We start from the raw sequence: 16218 nt of genomic DNA, 5'->3' as shown, positions 1-16218 counted from the left end.
TCATATTAGTGACAAACAATAACAGTAACACATAAGTTTAAAGTTTCTCTAAAATACATTCAAAATGTTTAAAAAATAAACTACAAAAATAATTTGATAAAGTGCAAATTAAAATATAGCTGCATCTGCAAATGTATTTGATATTGTTTTGAACTTAAAATATTGCGTGGTAGAACCAGAAGCTGCACTTCATATTTGTGACAAACTGGCATTTTTTGATGGGTTACCTTCATTTTTGCTTCTACTTTTCATTTAAAATAGGTTTCCATTCTCTGCTGGTATCTAAAATAATTCTTCTACATATTAAAAAAGTTGTTAAACATCTGAGTGGAGCACTACCGCTACTAGTGGTGAGAAAGTGCATTGCACCTTATTCAAAATCAATGCGGTCCCGCAGCTGTCTGCTGCCCAAAGTTAAAAACTGCTGTTCTTTTGAGGCCCTCAAGGTGGCGCTCGCGGCCCACAGGTTAAGAATCTCTGCTTTAGAGCCAACCATATTTCAATGGCTGTATATGTAATTAGGTCACGCCCTCTAATATTTGGACTGCATTCCTGTAGTGAGGTGGACTAGGATAGACCATAGTGAATCTGGTGCAGATTGGCTGAAGTATGTCAAATTTAGAGTCAAACATTTGTCACCGGTGTGATGTCTGACTTCGCCGCACCGCCATGACCACGCCTTTCACTGAAAAGTCTGTGTTTGAAAGCGAGATGAAGTTCTTATCTGTGTTCTGACACAATTTGTTGCTGATTAGGTCAAGAGGGTCAGAGATTCTAGGCGAAAAAATTTCACTTCCTGTTGTCAGGGGGCGGGGCTTTGATGTCATATGACTACATGGTTTGGTTGGGCATGCAACATGGATGAGTCATCTATGTGAAAGTTACAGCTGTCTGAAATTGTAATAAATGGAGGGGGAGCGATGGGGGACAAAAATTTGGGGGTCTAAATTTATTCCACTCCTTTATTTTGTACCTGCACTCATCTCTTCCCTCCATCGTAGAACGACTTGTTGTTCCTCAAAGTGACCAGCCAGCTGCACCACCTCAGCATCAAATGTGCCATCCATGTCCTCCATGTCAACAAGTTCAACCCAAACTGCCTCAAACGCAGACCCAGCAACGAGGTAAAGTTTAAAGAATGAGTTAAAAGTAGAGCCGGTTGGACGTCTCAAAGATAACCCGGATCACATCATTTCAGAACCAGTTCACTCCCAATGAGGTGGTCCAGTGGTCCAACCACCGCGTCATGGAGTGGCTCCGATCTGTGGACCTGGCCGAGTACGCTCCTAACCTGAGGGGCAGCGGTGTGCACGGAGGACTGATAGTGAGCACGTATATTTAAAATGGTTTAAAGGATAATAAAAAAAGAAAAACAACTTATATTTGATGTTGTCGTCTGACAGATGCTGGAGCCTCGGTTTAACTCGGACACGCTGGCTATGTTGCTGAACATCTCTCCTCAAAAAACCCTCCTGAGGCGCCACCTGAACACCAACTTCAACAACCTGGTGGGTGCACAGGCTCAGCAGGAGAAGAGGGAATACATCGAGGGGGCAGGATATTCCCCGCTCAGCATCACCGCTAAAGTCAAAGTAAGAAAACACACAATTAGGGTGAGCGGAGGAGACAGAACCGCACACTCACGGTTAATCTGCGGCCAGGCCTCGGTGTGGCAGCTCACTTTAATCTCTGAGCCTTTCTCTGTCTTTAATCCCGTGAACGCAGGACGCCTCCGCTTCTCCTCGGGCTCTGCCACAGCTGCAGCCTCGGCTTTAAGTCCCTCAGCGCTCCGCTGAAGAAATAATCCAACCCCAAACACAATTTACACTCAGGTTTGCCCTCCAACACTTAGAACTCACAGTTTTTAAGCTCTATATGCAGTCACGATACTGTGGATGGTTTTATGGGTTAATAGAAACTGGTTTGTTAAATAAACCGCGGAGCTAAACCACATCAAACAGATTTGTTGCAGTGAGAATTTGTGGTTTTTATTTCTCAGGAAAATCTATGAGAAGAAGCTGAAAAACTGTGGTGTTTCACTTCCTGGTGAAACACTTTTCTCACACAGTGAAATCAAAATAAAATGTAGGTTAGCAAATGAAAATGCTATTTTTTGGCATCCTTTTTTAGACGTCAACCTATGACCTAATATGGTCAAAGGTTTCCTCTTGCTAGTTTTACCAACGTTGGCACAACTCCTACATTGGTTTTACGGCACCTGGTTTTCCCAAGTATGCAAGGCCTGAACCGACCAATCACTGAGCCCCGTTGAGCTGCTCAACTGACGAATCAGTGAGCTCCATTGAACAGGGTCCTTCCTCAACTGACCAACCAAATGGCTGCCTTTGCTAGCAGTACGGGTCATTACCTAGCTTGACCCTAATGCTATCACAAGCTAATCAAAGTTGCGGCAGACAATAGCTACGTTTACATGGACATAAGTAATCGGACTAAACGGACGTTCGGAATAAAAATGCATCATGTAAACAGCCCATTCGGATTATTCTGATTCGATTGAGCTCGATCCGAATGAATTTGTAATCCGAATGAGGGGTGAGTTATGCCGATTGATAATCGGAATGACGTGCATGTAAACACTTAATCGGATCATCTTATTCTGATTGTGGAAAACTGACCTGAGTGCGCATGTCTGCTGACTTTCATCCACCCGGTTCTGCTCTTTAGAGGAGGAGGGGCAGCAGCGCTAGTTTCTAGCTGCGCTGCGCCACGCAGAACTTTTCCTCCTCGCTGTTTTAACAGATAAAACCGGAGACAAACAGCAGACGTTGCTTCACAAAAACAAAAAAACTGATATTCAGTAGTTATAGAAAGAGAACTGTGGATGTTCAAATTAGAGTCGATGGTGATGAGATCAGTTGTCAGTGAGGTGAAGTTTGTAGAGACAGGCGGTCTCCCATCCAAGTACTAACCAGGCGAAGGTTAACAGAGTTTGGTGAGACTGCAATGAAAAATTGACAAATTTTCTCACAAATTTCTTGCAAATCTGAGGAATTTTTTTTACCAACTTTTCTCCCAACAAGTTTAATGAAACAAAAGTTTAAAAAGCTCTGAGTGACACAATAAAAATATTTTTATTTTCTCGTTTTCTGCAGCCAAAGAAGCTGGGCTTCTCCAACCTGACCCACCTCAGGAGGAGACGACCCGACGAGTCCACGGACTACGTCTGTCCCATCGAGTCGTCCCCGCCCGAGTCCGGACAGTCGGCGCCAAACGGGATACAGGCGCGTCCGTTTGTCGGCTTCAGGGGTCTGAGCCCCATCCTGGACCGGGAGCCCACCAGGGACCAGGTGGGGCACGAGGAGACTAAAGCCGACACGATTCCATGATGACGTGTCAAAAACCACGAACGGCTAAGCTTTCCATGAGCCAGTCAGATGCTGCAGTTTGGCTTCTATTGCTTGCAGCCCCCTGATACCTTAACCAGACCCCCTCCCTGCTCCTTTAAACCCCGCCCATCAGCCCCACCTGTGCCTTACTCCCCCCCTCCCCCGATGCACTGCAGGGTGCTCTGAGACGTCGTGGATTATACACACTTGAAGTGTTTTGTTATTTTGCGGTGCGATGCCTCACTAACCTCAGACCTGTGCCAAGAACTCAGCCACACCTTCAACCTTCTCTGAGTCGAACCTGTGCAATATTTGCATCATTTTATTTATTATTTATGACACTACAAGGTTAACCAGGATGAATCATGTTTTGTATGACACTTGAGTTGTTGTTTTTAAATAATTTTCATAATTAACTGTAATAGTATTTTTATAGCATTGCAAATTTGCAGAACATATCATGTAAATGTTGAGATTTATAAAAATCATTTAATAAACTAAATCATACGTGTGTAAAGTTTATTTCTCTAGAAAACATGCATTTTATTATGTCTCTAAAATCAATGCAAATCACAAAAATGAACTGACACAGCTGCCTTTATATAAGATAACTGGAGCTGCTCTGTGGAGACTGCATGTCTGAGTAATCTGCATCGTCCACTAACCTGCCTTCATCCTCCTCCTCTTCCTCATGATGTCTGTCATGGCTGTTTATGACGACCGCTTCACCCTCGACTGACCGATGAGTGTGGCTCAGTGTTCAGCTGCAGGTACAAAGTATCCTGTGATTACTGTTTTAAAGGGATCCGCGGTTAGTTGTAACATTAGACTTTCTCTGATAATCATTTATTTTAACTGTAAAATAAAGACTGTAAGAATACTTTAGGCTATTTTAATTTTTAAACTAAACTTTTAAAAACATTACACGAATGGAGCCATTTTATTTACATGCAAAGGATTCTGGGTAAATGATGATCGACTCTTTTAAATGAAACCAGAGAGCGTTGACAGAGAGGAGAAGGTAGAAATGGCTCAGCCTGGAACTGAAAATATGGATGGAGGACAACAGTTTAGCTTGTTAGTTTGTAGCGCTAGCGCTGAGCTAATATATTGTTTATAAGGCAATATAGTGTCAGTGCTAACGTTAAAGCTAACAGGCTAAGCTGAGGTTCTTCCATAAAGCAGCTCTGTATTTCTGACTTTACCATGTCAGAAAATATTTACTGTAGTTTAAATGTCACAAATTTCTGCCTTTAATTATGGAAATTTTTTAGTTTTTTTTCCCTTGCAAATTTATGACTTTTCAAAATAAGAGTTTCCTTGTTTTTTTCTCGAAAATTTCTGAAAATCTCAGAAATTCTGAATTTTTTTCTCATTGATTTGCGCCTCCTTTTTTTTCATCTGCAAAGTGGCCCTAATACACCGTTGTAGCTTACTCAAAGCCTCGCACCTATGACCTGTCGACGTCATCATTTACCCAGAATGCTTTGCGTGTAAATAAAATGGCTCCGTCCATGTTAAAATATATATTTTAAAATGTACTAAACTAAACAGTATTTTTAGTCTTTATTACAGTTAAAATATATGTTTATCAAATAAAGTCTAATGTTACAACTAATCGTGGATCCCTTTAATATTAGATACGTCTGCCTTGTTTCATTCTAAACAAATTGTGAGTTAATCACGAAGTTTTATTAACGTTTACACAACATCCAAACTTTTTAAAATTAGACGTGTTTGTGTGTTGCAGATGGTGAATGCAGAGAGCACCATTTTGCAAATAGAGGCTCTGTCTGAAAGCATCAACAACCTCACAGTAAGCGCCAACACACACAAGCTGCTGCTTAACGACTCGTGTGACTCGCTGCTTGCGGTTTGTCAGAACAGAAGCTCGGGCCTCCTCGATCGAAAAATCTGCTGATAATCGGAGGGAGAGACGTGGTTAAAACGCTGCAGCTGAGTGGGAAACGATGACTGCTGGTGTGAAACTTGCTTAGCTTTACGTTCCTTACTGTCATCTCACAGCTGTGCTTCGTGAAGCTTTGGATGACCAACATGTAGTATTTGGTCTCAAACCATCTAAAACCTGTAGTTATGAAGATTTCAGTTCTAATAAACAGGAGCAAACATCACAAATAATGAGCTTTATTTCATTTTTTTTCTTTATAATCCCATTGCAACATAAAATACAGAACTGTAAAGAAGTCAAACCATATTATGGCTTTTTAAAGGTGTTTTAAAGTTTTCCTTTAGACTTTGGCTGCTTTATTTCCATGAGGCCAATCATTTGTTTATCTCAGTTTATGTGTTGTTTTGATTATCAGAGTAAAATAGCTCAGAAACAACTGATCAGATTTCATTGGTATTAAAACAAAATCAACTTTAGCAATGCAAAATTACAAAAAATCTGACCTTTTTAAAGATAAGTTCAGATTTGTCACACAAAAGGGTGAGATAACTTTTTAAACAAAAATTTCTCTGAAAATGATGCTATGTGTAAAATTAAATGTTAAAAACATTCACTAACATATTTTTCATTATTTAGCTCACTTTTTGATTGTTAAAATGTTTGTATAAATTTATAAACATTTTGTTAGCTCTCTGTTGTTGCGTTTAGCTAATTTTTGATAAATGTTCAGTTTAAATGTTAAAAATATATATAATATTAAAGTGCTTGTGACATGCCTATCCTTCAGATACTAAAAATCAAAGAAAGCATTTTTATACTTAAGAAAATTGGCATAGTACACATGATTTTACCCATTTTGTCACATAACTGGCCTATTTTCTTTTGGATTTGGCTCAACCAAAGTGAAACAGGAAGTGGCATCAAAGGGGAACTCATTAATAAAATAAACTCACTGGTCTCTGTTTATTAAAACAAAATTGTTTAAATTTTAACCCTTCTTTGTCTCTCTTTGATAGCCATTAAAAATTATCTAAAGAAACATCAGATTCTTCTCTACAGTCTGTTAGCTTTTGTAACAACGCTCTGTTTACATGCAGATATTCCCCTTTGACATCACTTCCTGTTTCTTCACAGGCAAATATCTCAACAACTGTTCATCTGAGCGACGTGAAATTAGTTTTGCAACATGTTATCAGTGTTATCTTTCCAAAAATGCATTCATGTTTATTACAAAAAAATGATGTAACAGGCACTTTAAACCCTAAATGTTTAAATCTAAATGTAAAAGTTAAACCTTAAATGTTGAAGTTCACGTTTAGGTATTTTGGAATGGAAGCAAACCAGGATGATGTCATCATTCTGCGACAAATATCAACCGCTGCTAGCCACCGCTAGCCGCTGCAAACACTGCTGAAGATTAAATGTAAAATCTAAATTCAAAATGTGCTCATAAAAAGAATATGGGTGGTCTCTGTGGTCCAGTTGTTTAAAGTGCAGCTCGGACACATATAACTGCATGTTTGATGTCTTGTAGTGAAGCTTTAGCTGCTTTGGAGCACTAGCGGTTATTGTCTCAGGATGATGATGTCATAACATGAGCAGAGCACTTCAAAAATTAAGGTTTAACTTTTAAGATTTAGATTCAAACAGATACATATTTTTTAAACATTTTAATTTAACATTTAGTAAAAAAAATAGTTGAATGTAAGAACAGTGGGTCAAATAACAATAAAATGTTAGTGGAAAATGTTTAACACTCAAAAAGTGAGCTAAATAATGAAAAATTTTAGTGATTATTTTTATTTTGCACTTGGCAAACCCTATAAAAAAAGCAGCAAAAGTTTCAGAAAGTCTTCAGAACGAATTGTTAAAATTAATTTTGGCTTCTTGGAAGGAAGGGTATGAAAAATGACTCAAGACTTTTGCACAGTGCTGTATTTTGTCAAAGCCAAATAACTGAAATGCATGGCTGACCTGGGATCAGTTCTACACTGAAAGGCAGAATTTCTCTTTATGCAAATAAAACTTTCTTCATAAATCTTTGTCAGAAACCAGATGGTTTTTAAGATGGTTTTTTTATAATAAATGAAGCCAAATGAGGAGAAAAAAAAGCCTCTGTGGTGTTTGATTGCTGCGCATTAAAACTACATTAAAGCTGCTTCTGCTGATCCCAGCTCAGCTCTCTGACACGTTCCACACTCCCATGATGCTTTGCCTCCAGTACCTGCTGAGCCGGGACCAGCCGTGGAAGGAGCTGAGGTGGTCTCAGCATGACCCCGCCACAGAGACCTGCAGAGTGGGAATCAAACCTGCGGCGTGGAGCCGGCTCACTTCCTGTAACCTCTGTCACCTCATGTAACGCCATCACAGTTGTCCTCCTCCTACAACGCTGTTATTGCAAGTATGACTCCGCCCCCTGTGAGCAAAATGTGTGAATCAGAGCCCCAAGGATACCCAACACAAAGAGGGAAATAGGGACAAAAACAAGGGGACTTTGAACCCCGCTTGCATTCACTACATTCACATAACACGACACGGGTCAGGTGATGGGGCACATGACCCTCTGTGAACAATAGAGCTAATCAAGCCTATTGTTAGGCGATGACCCTCTTTTGCACGTGACTAACCTGTTTGTCCATGTGGAGGCGGAGCTTATAAGGCCGAGTTCACCTGAAACTCATCAGACTGAAGAAGTCTCTTGGAGGAGAGATGAAACATTTCACTAAAGAAGAACCATCCAGAGGACCTACTGATTTTTTCTTTTTGATAACTAGGAAGTGACGTGACATTTATCTGACAGGAAAGAGTGGTTTTAGAAAGAAACCTCTGGTTAGAACTCCTTCGTTCTTAGAAAAAGGAACCTCCCATGAGCTGCAGTCTGAGAGGCCTCTCCTGGCTGTTCCCTGCGAAAAGAGACATGTAAGCATCCTGTTTGCTGATCAGTCCCTGCAGGCTTACTGACAGGTAACAGGAGGTGAATCTTTTGTTGACTCGCCCAGCTGCAGGCTGTAAAAACACCACACCCAGGCGCTCAGAGACTTTTCTTTTCTTCCACCTGAAAACTTTTCCCACTCCTAAATGTCGTGAACGTAGAGACACAGACGGAGGGACGTTGTGTGTCTCAGCAGGGCAGGGGTCGGGAGACCAGAACTGGGAGCAGACTTGGACCAGCAGGCACACCCAGACCCATCCTGGTGAGTCGATGTTTGATGGTCAGAAGAGTTTAAACTATATTGATAATTATATCCAGAGTGAATACTGTCTCAAACTAGAGGGGATTGTGTTGTTGCAAGACGGAGGGCGGTGTTTGGGTGAAAGGTGATGTCAATCACAGGAACACACTTACTGTATGGAATGAACTGCCAGCAAATGTTAAAAATATATATATATTTTAAAAATATATTCATTTCATTAAAAAACAAACTCTATACACAAGAGAAGAAAATATAAATAAAATGAAAGGCAGCAGAGAGAAGAAAAAATATATATAAATTAAAACAAAAGTAATTTACAAAAAGCTATTTGTGACCCATCATATCGAAATGAGGATTAAGTCAAATTTGGTCAAAATGACCTAACTACATTTTCAGATTCCTGCTTTAAAAGCTACATTTTGATACCTGGATCATTCTGATATCATAAACTTTTCTGGAAATATGACCTAATTTGTCTTGTTGGTTATGATAATACATTAAGGTTTGGTCTGAATCCTAATTTTATGTAAATTTATTGAGTAATTTTTKATGTCAATATAAAGAAGAAACCTCAAATAGTATTTGTATATTAGGATTTCCCAGTTGGAAAGAAACAAAAACATTGCTCACGAGGGAAAATTCTAATTTTTAAGGCGTTTTTCCTCAAAATCAGTTTTTTTGTTGCTGCTGCTCAAACAAATTTATTTTTACCAGACCTTTTCTGTTAAGGTATTTGTACTTTTCCGTATCCCCCCAGTACTTCAAAGACCTCTGATTAAAACACACAGTTTTTTAAATGATTTATTAAAAAAGGGCCAACCTGGACTTCATGTATAATCATGAATTAACAGATTTTTTGAAATCTGAGTTCATGTTTGTACATTTTACTTTTCATTTTGTACAACCTCCATGTTTTCAGTTCATCAGGGAGACCTCCATCTGACCTCCTGCAGCTTATCGACATGGGTCAGAAGGTCAGCATCGATTCTAACCCCTTCAGGAACTTGTTCCCTTTTAAATCCAGCCCCCCCAAACAGCCCCCCTCCAATAAAAACCAAGATCTCTCAGCCAAGCTGACGGCGCCCCCCAAAGACTTCCTGTCTCTCGTCAGCAGCTGCATCTCTGCTGCGTCCACCAGAACCCAGGAGTACCTGGTCTTCAAAGACCCGGAGGAACGGTTCCACCCGAGTCCTCAGGTGTTGACTCAGGTTGGATCATTGTGCTCCGTTAAAGTCTGAGGAAACCTGTGTCGGGGTCTTTAACCGGTCTTCCTTCTACAGGTCTTCCTGATGACCTACATGTCCCAGAGCTTCAGCCTCAACCTGACCGACGCCTTCAACTGCACCCTCATGACCCCGGAGCAGCGCGTCCTCCTGGGGGCCGACTGGGTGTGGGCCGTGCTGGAGAAGCCCACCAAGAACCCGAAGATCCAGATAGCCGTGCGGGTGGTCCACCTGCCCGGCAGGGAGACCCAGGCGGAGGAGGAGGGCGCGGCGGACGAGGCCAAGTCCGAATCCGTCAAGATGGCCCGGGTGGAGTCCAGCAAGAACGGCTACGAGAGGCTGGTGGAGTTCTGCGCCTCCGTGGGCAGGGACTGCTACGCCCTCTTCCTGTTCTTTGGGAGAAGCCACGACGGGGGGAACATCTACGGGGTCCTCAGCAACAACATGGAGGTGGCCGTCGCCAAGTGCAAGCGGATCGACAGAGCTTTGGTTGAGAACTTCTTCAAAGGTTCAAAGTCTTTCCATAAATCCTCAGACATGATGCGATCGATTATTAACAACAAAAAAAGCGAGCCGCTCACTCTGATTATTAAATTTAGCTGATTTAGCTGTTTTAATACTGCTTTACAACCAAAACAGGAGGTGTTACCAAGATAAACAAACTACATTTTTTAATCGGTTAAAACTCGTTTTTGATGTCATTTCTTACAAATTAATCAAATTTAGATCTTTTTGTTGTTTTCGCAAACCTTTTGTGCAATTTTCAGCTCATTAAACTATTTATTGTTGCAGGCAAAATAACAACCTTGTTGTTCTTGAGGTTATTTTCAAGGTTTAACCAAAACAACTAAAAAATCTTAGTTTTAAACTCTGGTGTTCATTCAAGGAATGTTTTCATTTAATCTTACAAAAAAAATACCTGAATTCATTAAGGTTATTTAAAAAAAATCTATGCAGGACCAAATCTGACATAATTAGAAATAAAAGCAGAAATATATAAATGGACCAATAAAGAAATAAATACACTTAAAATGCAAGAAACTGGTTTGTTAAATAAACTGTGGAGCTTAACGCCTCAGTTTAGAGAAAAGTTTAAATTAAAACAAAGACAAGGAGGAAAACAAATACCTGTCTTTGTTTTCATCTAAACCTGCAGCAGCACAGTAGATCTGCACATGGATCCTCCTCCTTCCTGTCTGTTGACCAATAGGAGAGGAGCTGACCCAAGAAGCTCCGCCCACATTATTTACACAATGAGGCAGAAATGCATAAGATAAATTAAAACAGGAGACAGAGAAATGTAAAAGCAAAAATAAAAAATAAGATTTGTGAAAAAAATATGAAAAATAATTAAATACAATAATTAAGGAGACAAATGCATGCACAAGTAAAAGGAAAAAACATAAAATATATTTTAAAAAAACTGTAAAATGTAAATTGTGTTCTAAAATACATTATTTATTAGAACAAATCTGGAAAAATAAATATGAAGGTAAATTAAATTGTAAAACATGGAGTAAAGTTCTTTTTTAATTTAATTGGTGCATTTTAGGTGTTTTTATTTATTTATTGGTCCCTTTGTATATTTCTGCTTTTATTTCTAATTATGTCAGATTCGGTCCTCCATACCATACAGCAATACTTTGAAAGACAAGATTAGATAACTTTTAACAAAAGTAATTTCTCCGTCAAAGAAGAAGCAACAAACAAAACTTTCACTTCGCTTCACTTCACTTTCATTTTTTGTCAGGAATGTTTTATATAAAATTAAAAAAAGGAAATATTAAAAAGTTGATCAGAGTTCGTCCTTCACATTATCAGGCTTGACGCCCCGTGTGCACGTGCACGCGGCAGCGTGATCGTCCGGCTGCGGCACCAGCTCCATGTCGGCGAGTCTTGCCGGCGGTCCGCTCTGTCGGAGCGAGTACTCCTGCAGGACCCTGTGGTAGTAACAGTACAACCTGCTGGGCTGCAGCAGCTCTCTGGCTGCTTCCTGTCCCGCCCGGGAGATCTGCTCCGCCTCGGCGTCGTGCTCTTTGGCCCATTTGATTTTCTCCAAAAGGTCCGACAGGTTTCTCTCCACGGGGACGTAGTGACTTCCTGCCTTTAGGCGGCTGTAGAAATGTTCGTAGTACTGCGAGTCCTGCTTCAGGACCAGGCTGTTCCCCAGCATCAGGTAAGGAAACCGATACGCTGCGACGGTTCCGTCCACGTTCACCTGGTACTTGTGCTGCATAGGAGATGAAAATTCACTTTTCTTTTAACTATCTGATGCATTTTTATTTCGGGCTGCAAAAAAAAAAAAAAAAAAAAAGACATTTCCCGACCTTAAAGAAGTCAAAGAATCCAACCAGCGGTGCTTTGCCCACGTCTTTCTCTCGGTCCCTGAAGAAGAACCACGCTGTTATGCCGGCGTCCAGCAGCTCCGGGTTTTTCTTGGAGAGAGAGACGAGCTGGAGACGCTCCTCTCGACTGTCCCGACCGCGAAAAAACGCCCGCTCGGTTTTATTAGCCCACGGAGGCCCTGGTGGAAGGTAGACCGGACATTAACAGGAAAACTTGGATAACTAGTCATTTGAAAAACAGGAAACAGTTTGTTCAAGTAAACAATGTAAGATCTGAATTATGTATTAGTTGTGGAGTTCCTCAGGGTTCTGTGCTCGGACCAAAACTGTTTATTTTATATGTGAATGATTTAGCCGATGTGTCGAAGTTTTTAAAATGTTAATGTTTGCCGATGACGCGACTCTTTTTCATTCTGGTGAAAACATTGAACAGATGTTGGAGGTGATACAGACAGAATTTAGGATGGTACAAACTTGGTTTCAAATTTAAAAATGATCAATGAATTTGGATAAAACAAGTTGTATGAACGAAAACTAGCAAAGTTCCTTTCTACATCAATGATACTGAAATTTGTTTAGTTAGTGAAATAAAATTTTTGGGTATCATTGATGAAAAGCTGGCATCTCATAAATTACTTACAAATAAAAATAGCTAAGCAAATCAATTGCATTGTTGTATAAAGTAAGAGTTATTATGTGACAAAACTCTGTATATAATGAATAATATACTGATTGTTCTGCATTTAATTTTAAGAAGAGCTATGAAATGGTGCAGTTTGAGTTTTATAAATAAACCGATTTAAAATTATAAACATTTGATGCGGCCCCCTGGTGGACACTAGAAACATCACTATGATCAATCCTTTTTCCATTTAAGGTTTTAGAAATAAATAAATAAAATAAAGGTTTTGTTTTTGTTACCTTTGTTATGAAAAATGTCATTTTTAATGATTTGTGTTTAAGTTGGTTTATGAGTTTGTTAGTGAGTTTTAATATTGTGATGTTTTAATTTGTGACTGTATTTTACACTTTAATTTCATGTTGCTAACAGCCATCTAGGGACAGGCATTGCAAGTTAGCTCTGGCTATAAATGTTGTAGTGTGTAGCATTGTTAATACTTGACACTTGTCCCTACTCATAAAAATAAATAAATAAAAAAAGAAATGAAAATATTTTCAGACCAGAAAGTCGTGTCACTTCAACTTTCAGGATTAAATCTGGCTCCAACCTCTAGTTTGACTGATGAGTTGTTTCTCACTGCAGACATGTTGAGGTTTCAGTTTATGTAAATAAACTTTATATTCTACCTCAACATGAAGCGGATGGATGGATGTGTCAAACTCAAGGCCGGTGTAGGGCCACCATGAGGCTCATGTGGCCCTTGGTGAAAATGAGTTCGACACCCCTGAACTCTTTCCAACAACTATAAATATATTTATTTAATTTGTAAGAGCTATATTAACACATTCCAACCAGCTTTTTGCCTAAAAACAAACATATTAATCATATTTTAACACACATCTGCTATAAACAGAACAGTGTGGGTCACCTGTGTTGCCTTGGACAGACAGCAGGTCGTTGGTGACGCCCCTCAGGGTCTCCAGCGTGGAGTGCGTGACTTCGTACGTGGGCAGGACCACGTCCAGCGTGTCCGTGGAGCCGCACCAAGAGAAGATGGGGACGGCCCCGTCCTTCCTCGTCTCCAGCGGCCAGTCGCCCACGTTGATGAAGAACTCCACGTCAGGAAGCCTCACCTTCAGGCCCAGAACAGAAGAAGAGGACAGAAAAATAAACCTTCTGGCAGCAAAGTGTAAAAACAAACGACTAACCGCCGAGAATCCCACCTTCCTCGTTAGAGACAGCAGCATCTCGTCAGAGAACATCTTGAAGTCGGTGTATTTGCCCAGCGTGCGCCGGTACACCTTGTTGTCCAGGATGGCGTAGTGAACCAGCCCGCCTCTGTTGGTGAACCTGCGAGGCACTTCCTGTCTGAGACGGTTCAGGTCCACGGAGGGGAAAGACTTGAAGTCCTCCAGGATCTGGGGCTCCTCTGTGGGACACTGCATGACGCTCTGCCAGATGGACGCGTCCTCCTCGGGACAGTCGCAGTATTCATGAAAAACTGGACCTGACCGGGGAAAAAAAAACGTTTTCTGGGTTTCATCATGGAAACTCTTGATTTTAACAGGTGACATCATCAATGTGCAACAGAAATACGCACACGCATCATTTCCTCTTCCTGTCGGTGCACACCTCACCTTGGAGAACGTAGGGCGAGCGGGCCACAGCAGCATCACGGTGGAGGACTTCCACCTTCAGACCCTGGACCGTGGACCCGTACAGGCGGTACCGGACCAGGAAAGACCCGTCTCCTCTGTCCAGAGGTGGGGGGACGTGCACACGGAGGTACTCCTTCTGGTCCAGTGGGCTTATCTTCACTTTAAACGTATCTTTACCTGAAAAAGCAGAAATCCAGCTTGTTTATACTCTGATTCTTTAAGTAAAGTATGCATATAAAAGTACTTTGTTTATATTTCGAAGTTTTATTCATTTAAAAAAACAAAATAAATTCTATAGACAATAAAAAATTACAAATTACAAATAAAATGAAAGGCAGCAGAACGAAAAATAAATCTATAATGTAATCTAAAAATAAAAACAAAACAAAAACATCAAGTCCTTCTCCAACAACAGTTTGAATGGATACATTATTGTATTGTATTGTACATTATACATTGTTCCGGAATTGCGCCGCTGAGGGTGGCAGCACGTTGGAGTAGCTCTGTTACTTTTATCGAGATTTTCTTTTCTTTTCAGGCATTCATTCCTGCCTTTCTGCAGAAAAAGTAACTTTTTTGGACGGCTGTTCATTTGTGTTTTGGGTGCTGTGCAGCTGGATTGGTTTTCGCCAATACTTTTTTTATACTTTGCTTTTTGTTATGATGCGTAACCATAGCAAAAGGGTGGTTTACAACAGGGAGCAGCTGATTAATATTGCAAAATCTGAAATAATACAACTGAAGCCGCAAATCCCAGAGGAGTTGAAAAGGAGGCATCGTGGATGCAGAGCTGGAACAAAGAGGCGAGGGAGAAGGAGGAAGTTCAAACCATCACTTCCATCAATCCTAATAGGCAACGTGAGATCATTAGTTAACAAATTGGATGAACTTCAAGCCCTGACAAGGACTCAGCAAGAGTATAGGGAATGCAGTATTATGTGTTTCACTGAGACATGGCTGCAGGATCATGTCCCTGATGCCAACATCTCTCTGCCAGGCTTCCAGACTATACGAGCAGACAGAGATTTAAAGAGCAGYGGGAMAAAKAAAGGAGGTGGATTAGCAGTGCTTGTCAACAACTGATGGTGTCATCCAGGACATGTTACTGTGAAGTTTCATCACTGCAGTCCAGACATTGAACTCTTGGCAGTAGGTTTTCGTCCATATTATTTACCAAGAGAGTTCAACAGTGTTATTTTGGCAGCTGTTTACATTCCACCCTCAGCTGTTGCTGACAATGCATGTGATATCTTCAATTCCGTTGCTGCTAAGATTCAGACACAACACCCCAATGCATTTGTGGCAATATCTGGTGATTTTAATCATGCCTCACTCTGTGCAACACTGCCACCATTTCAACAGTTTGTCAGCTGCTCTACCAGAGAAATACAGACATTGGATTTGTTTTACACAAATGTTAAGGAGTCTTATATAGCCAATGCAAGACCTCCTCTGGGTAATTCAGATCACAACCTTGTTTATCTCTACTCAGAATATAAACCACTTGTTCAGAGACAACCTGTAACTACAAGGACTGTGAGAAAGTGGTCACAGGAAGCTGAAGAAGCCCTACAGGGATGTTTTGAAGCTACAGATYGGATTGTTCTTTGCCAGCCACATGGGGATGACATAAATGCCATGACTGAGTGTGTGACTGACTATATAAACTTCTGTGTGGACAACACCATCCCCAGCAGAACAGTGAGATGCTTTCCTAATAACAAACCCTGGATCACCAGTGAGCTAAAGGAACTGTTAAACAAGAAAAAAAGAGCCTTTAGGGATCGAGACAGGGAGTTATTGAGGAGTATACAGAAGCAGCTCAAAGTCAAGATCAGAGACAGCAAGGAGGTTTATAGAAGGAAGCTGGAGAGTAAACTTAAAAGAAACAATATCAGAGATGTGTTGTCAGGGATGAAG

General features: G+C 40.6%; 3 protein-coding genes across 5 annotated transcripts in view; 2 read left to right on the top strand and 1 right to left on the bottom strand.

The window, feature by feature from the left end:
* The window catches only part of ppfibp2b (PPFIA binding protein 2b), a gene marked incomplete in the record, with an annotated part of 84691 nt that extends 80842 nt beyond the window's left edge, over positions 1 to 3849 (top strand). Inside the window, 4 exon segments of the mRNA XM_014033082.1 lie at positions 1002 to 1124; positions 1199 to 1324; positions 1404 to 1592; positions 3114 to 3849. Coding sequence (XP_013888536.1) covers positions 1002 to 1124; positions 1199 to 1324; positions 1404 to 1592; positions 3114 to 3347 — 672 coding nt within the window.
* An 88-nt stretch (positions 3850 to 3937) lies between these two features.
* rep15 (RAB15 effector protein) lies at positions 3938 to 10589 on the top strand. 3 transcript variants are annotated; one of them, XM_014033387.1, is made up of 5 exons: positions 3938 to 4117; positions 5098 to 5163; positions 8382 to 8450; positions 9404 to 9658; positions 9731 to 10589. In XM_014033387.1, exons 2-5 carry the CDS (start codon positions 5098 to 5100, stop codon positions 10274 to 10276), a joined length of 936 nt encoding a protein of 311 aa, XP_013888841.1. In that variant the 5' UTR covers positions 3938 to 4117; the 3' UTR covers positions 10277 to 10589. The 3 variants fall into 3 exon arrangements, with proteins under 3 accessions (XP_013888841.1, XP_013888834.1, XP_013888825.1); XM_014033380.1 differs by lacking the exon at positions 3938 to 4117 and adding an exon at positions 7478 to 7657 and having other exon boundaries at positions 5095 to 5163; positions 8385 to 8450; positions 9370 to 9646; XM_014033371.1 differs by lacking the exon at positions 3938 to 4117 and adding an exon at positions 7478 to 7657 and having other exon boundaries at positions 5095 to 5163; positions 8385 to 8450; positions 9370 to 9658.
* Positions 10590 to 11386: 797 nt separating this feature from the next.
* Positions 11387 to 16218, bottom strand: part of poglut3 (protein O-glucosyltransferase 3) — a 7128-nt gene continuing 2296 nt past the window's right edge. The window contains exons 2-6 of the mRNA XM_014033174.1: positions 14278 to 14475; positions 13864 to 14147; positions 13569 to 13773; positions 12001 to 12197; positions 11387 to 11903 (exon numbers count right to left, since the gene is read on the bottom strand). Coding sequence (XP_013888628.1) covers positions 11469 to 11903; positions 12001 to 12197; positions 13569 to 13773; positions 13864 to 14147; positions 14278 to 14475 — 1319 coding nt within the window. The 3' untranslated portion in view covers positions 11387 to 11468. The remainder of the gene's footprint in view (positions 11904 to 12000; positions 12198 to 13568; positions 13774 to 13863; positions 14148 to 14277; positions 14476 to 16218) is intronic.

Source organism: Austrofundulus limnaeus, unplaced genomic scaffold (genome assembly GCF_001266775.1).
Source record: "Austrofundulus limnaeus strain Quisiro unplaced genomic scaffold, Austrofundulus_limnaeus-1.0 Scaffold7, whole genome shotgun sequence".
NCBI lineage: Eukaryota > Metazoa > Chordata > Actinopteri > Cyprinodontiformes > Rivulidae > Austrofundulus > Austrofundulus limnaeus.
This window is presented reverse-complemented; position numbering and strand designations above follow the sequence as displayed.

Coding starts and splice junctions, on each gene's coding strand:
- rep15 (XM_014033371.1), top strand. CDS start 7,527: ATGACCCCGCCACAGAGACCTGCAGAGTGGGAATCAAACCTGCGGCGT. Junction 8,451..9,369: donor GCACACCCAGACCCATCCTG/GTGAGTCGATGT, acceptor CCATGTTTTCAG/TTCATCAGGGAGACCTCCAT. Junction 9,659..9,730: donor GTCCTCAGGTGTTGACTCAG/GTTGGATCATTG, acceptor TTCCTTCTACAG/GTCTTCCTGATGACCTACAT.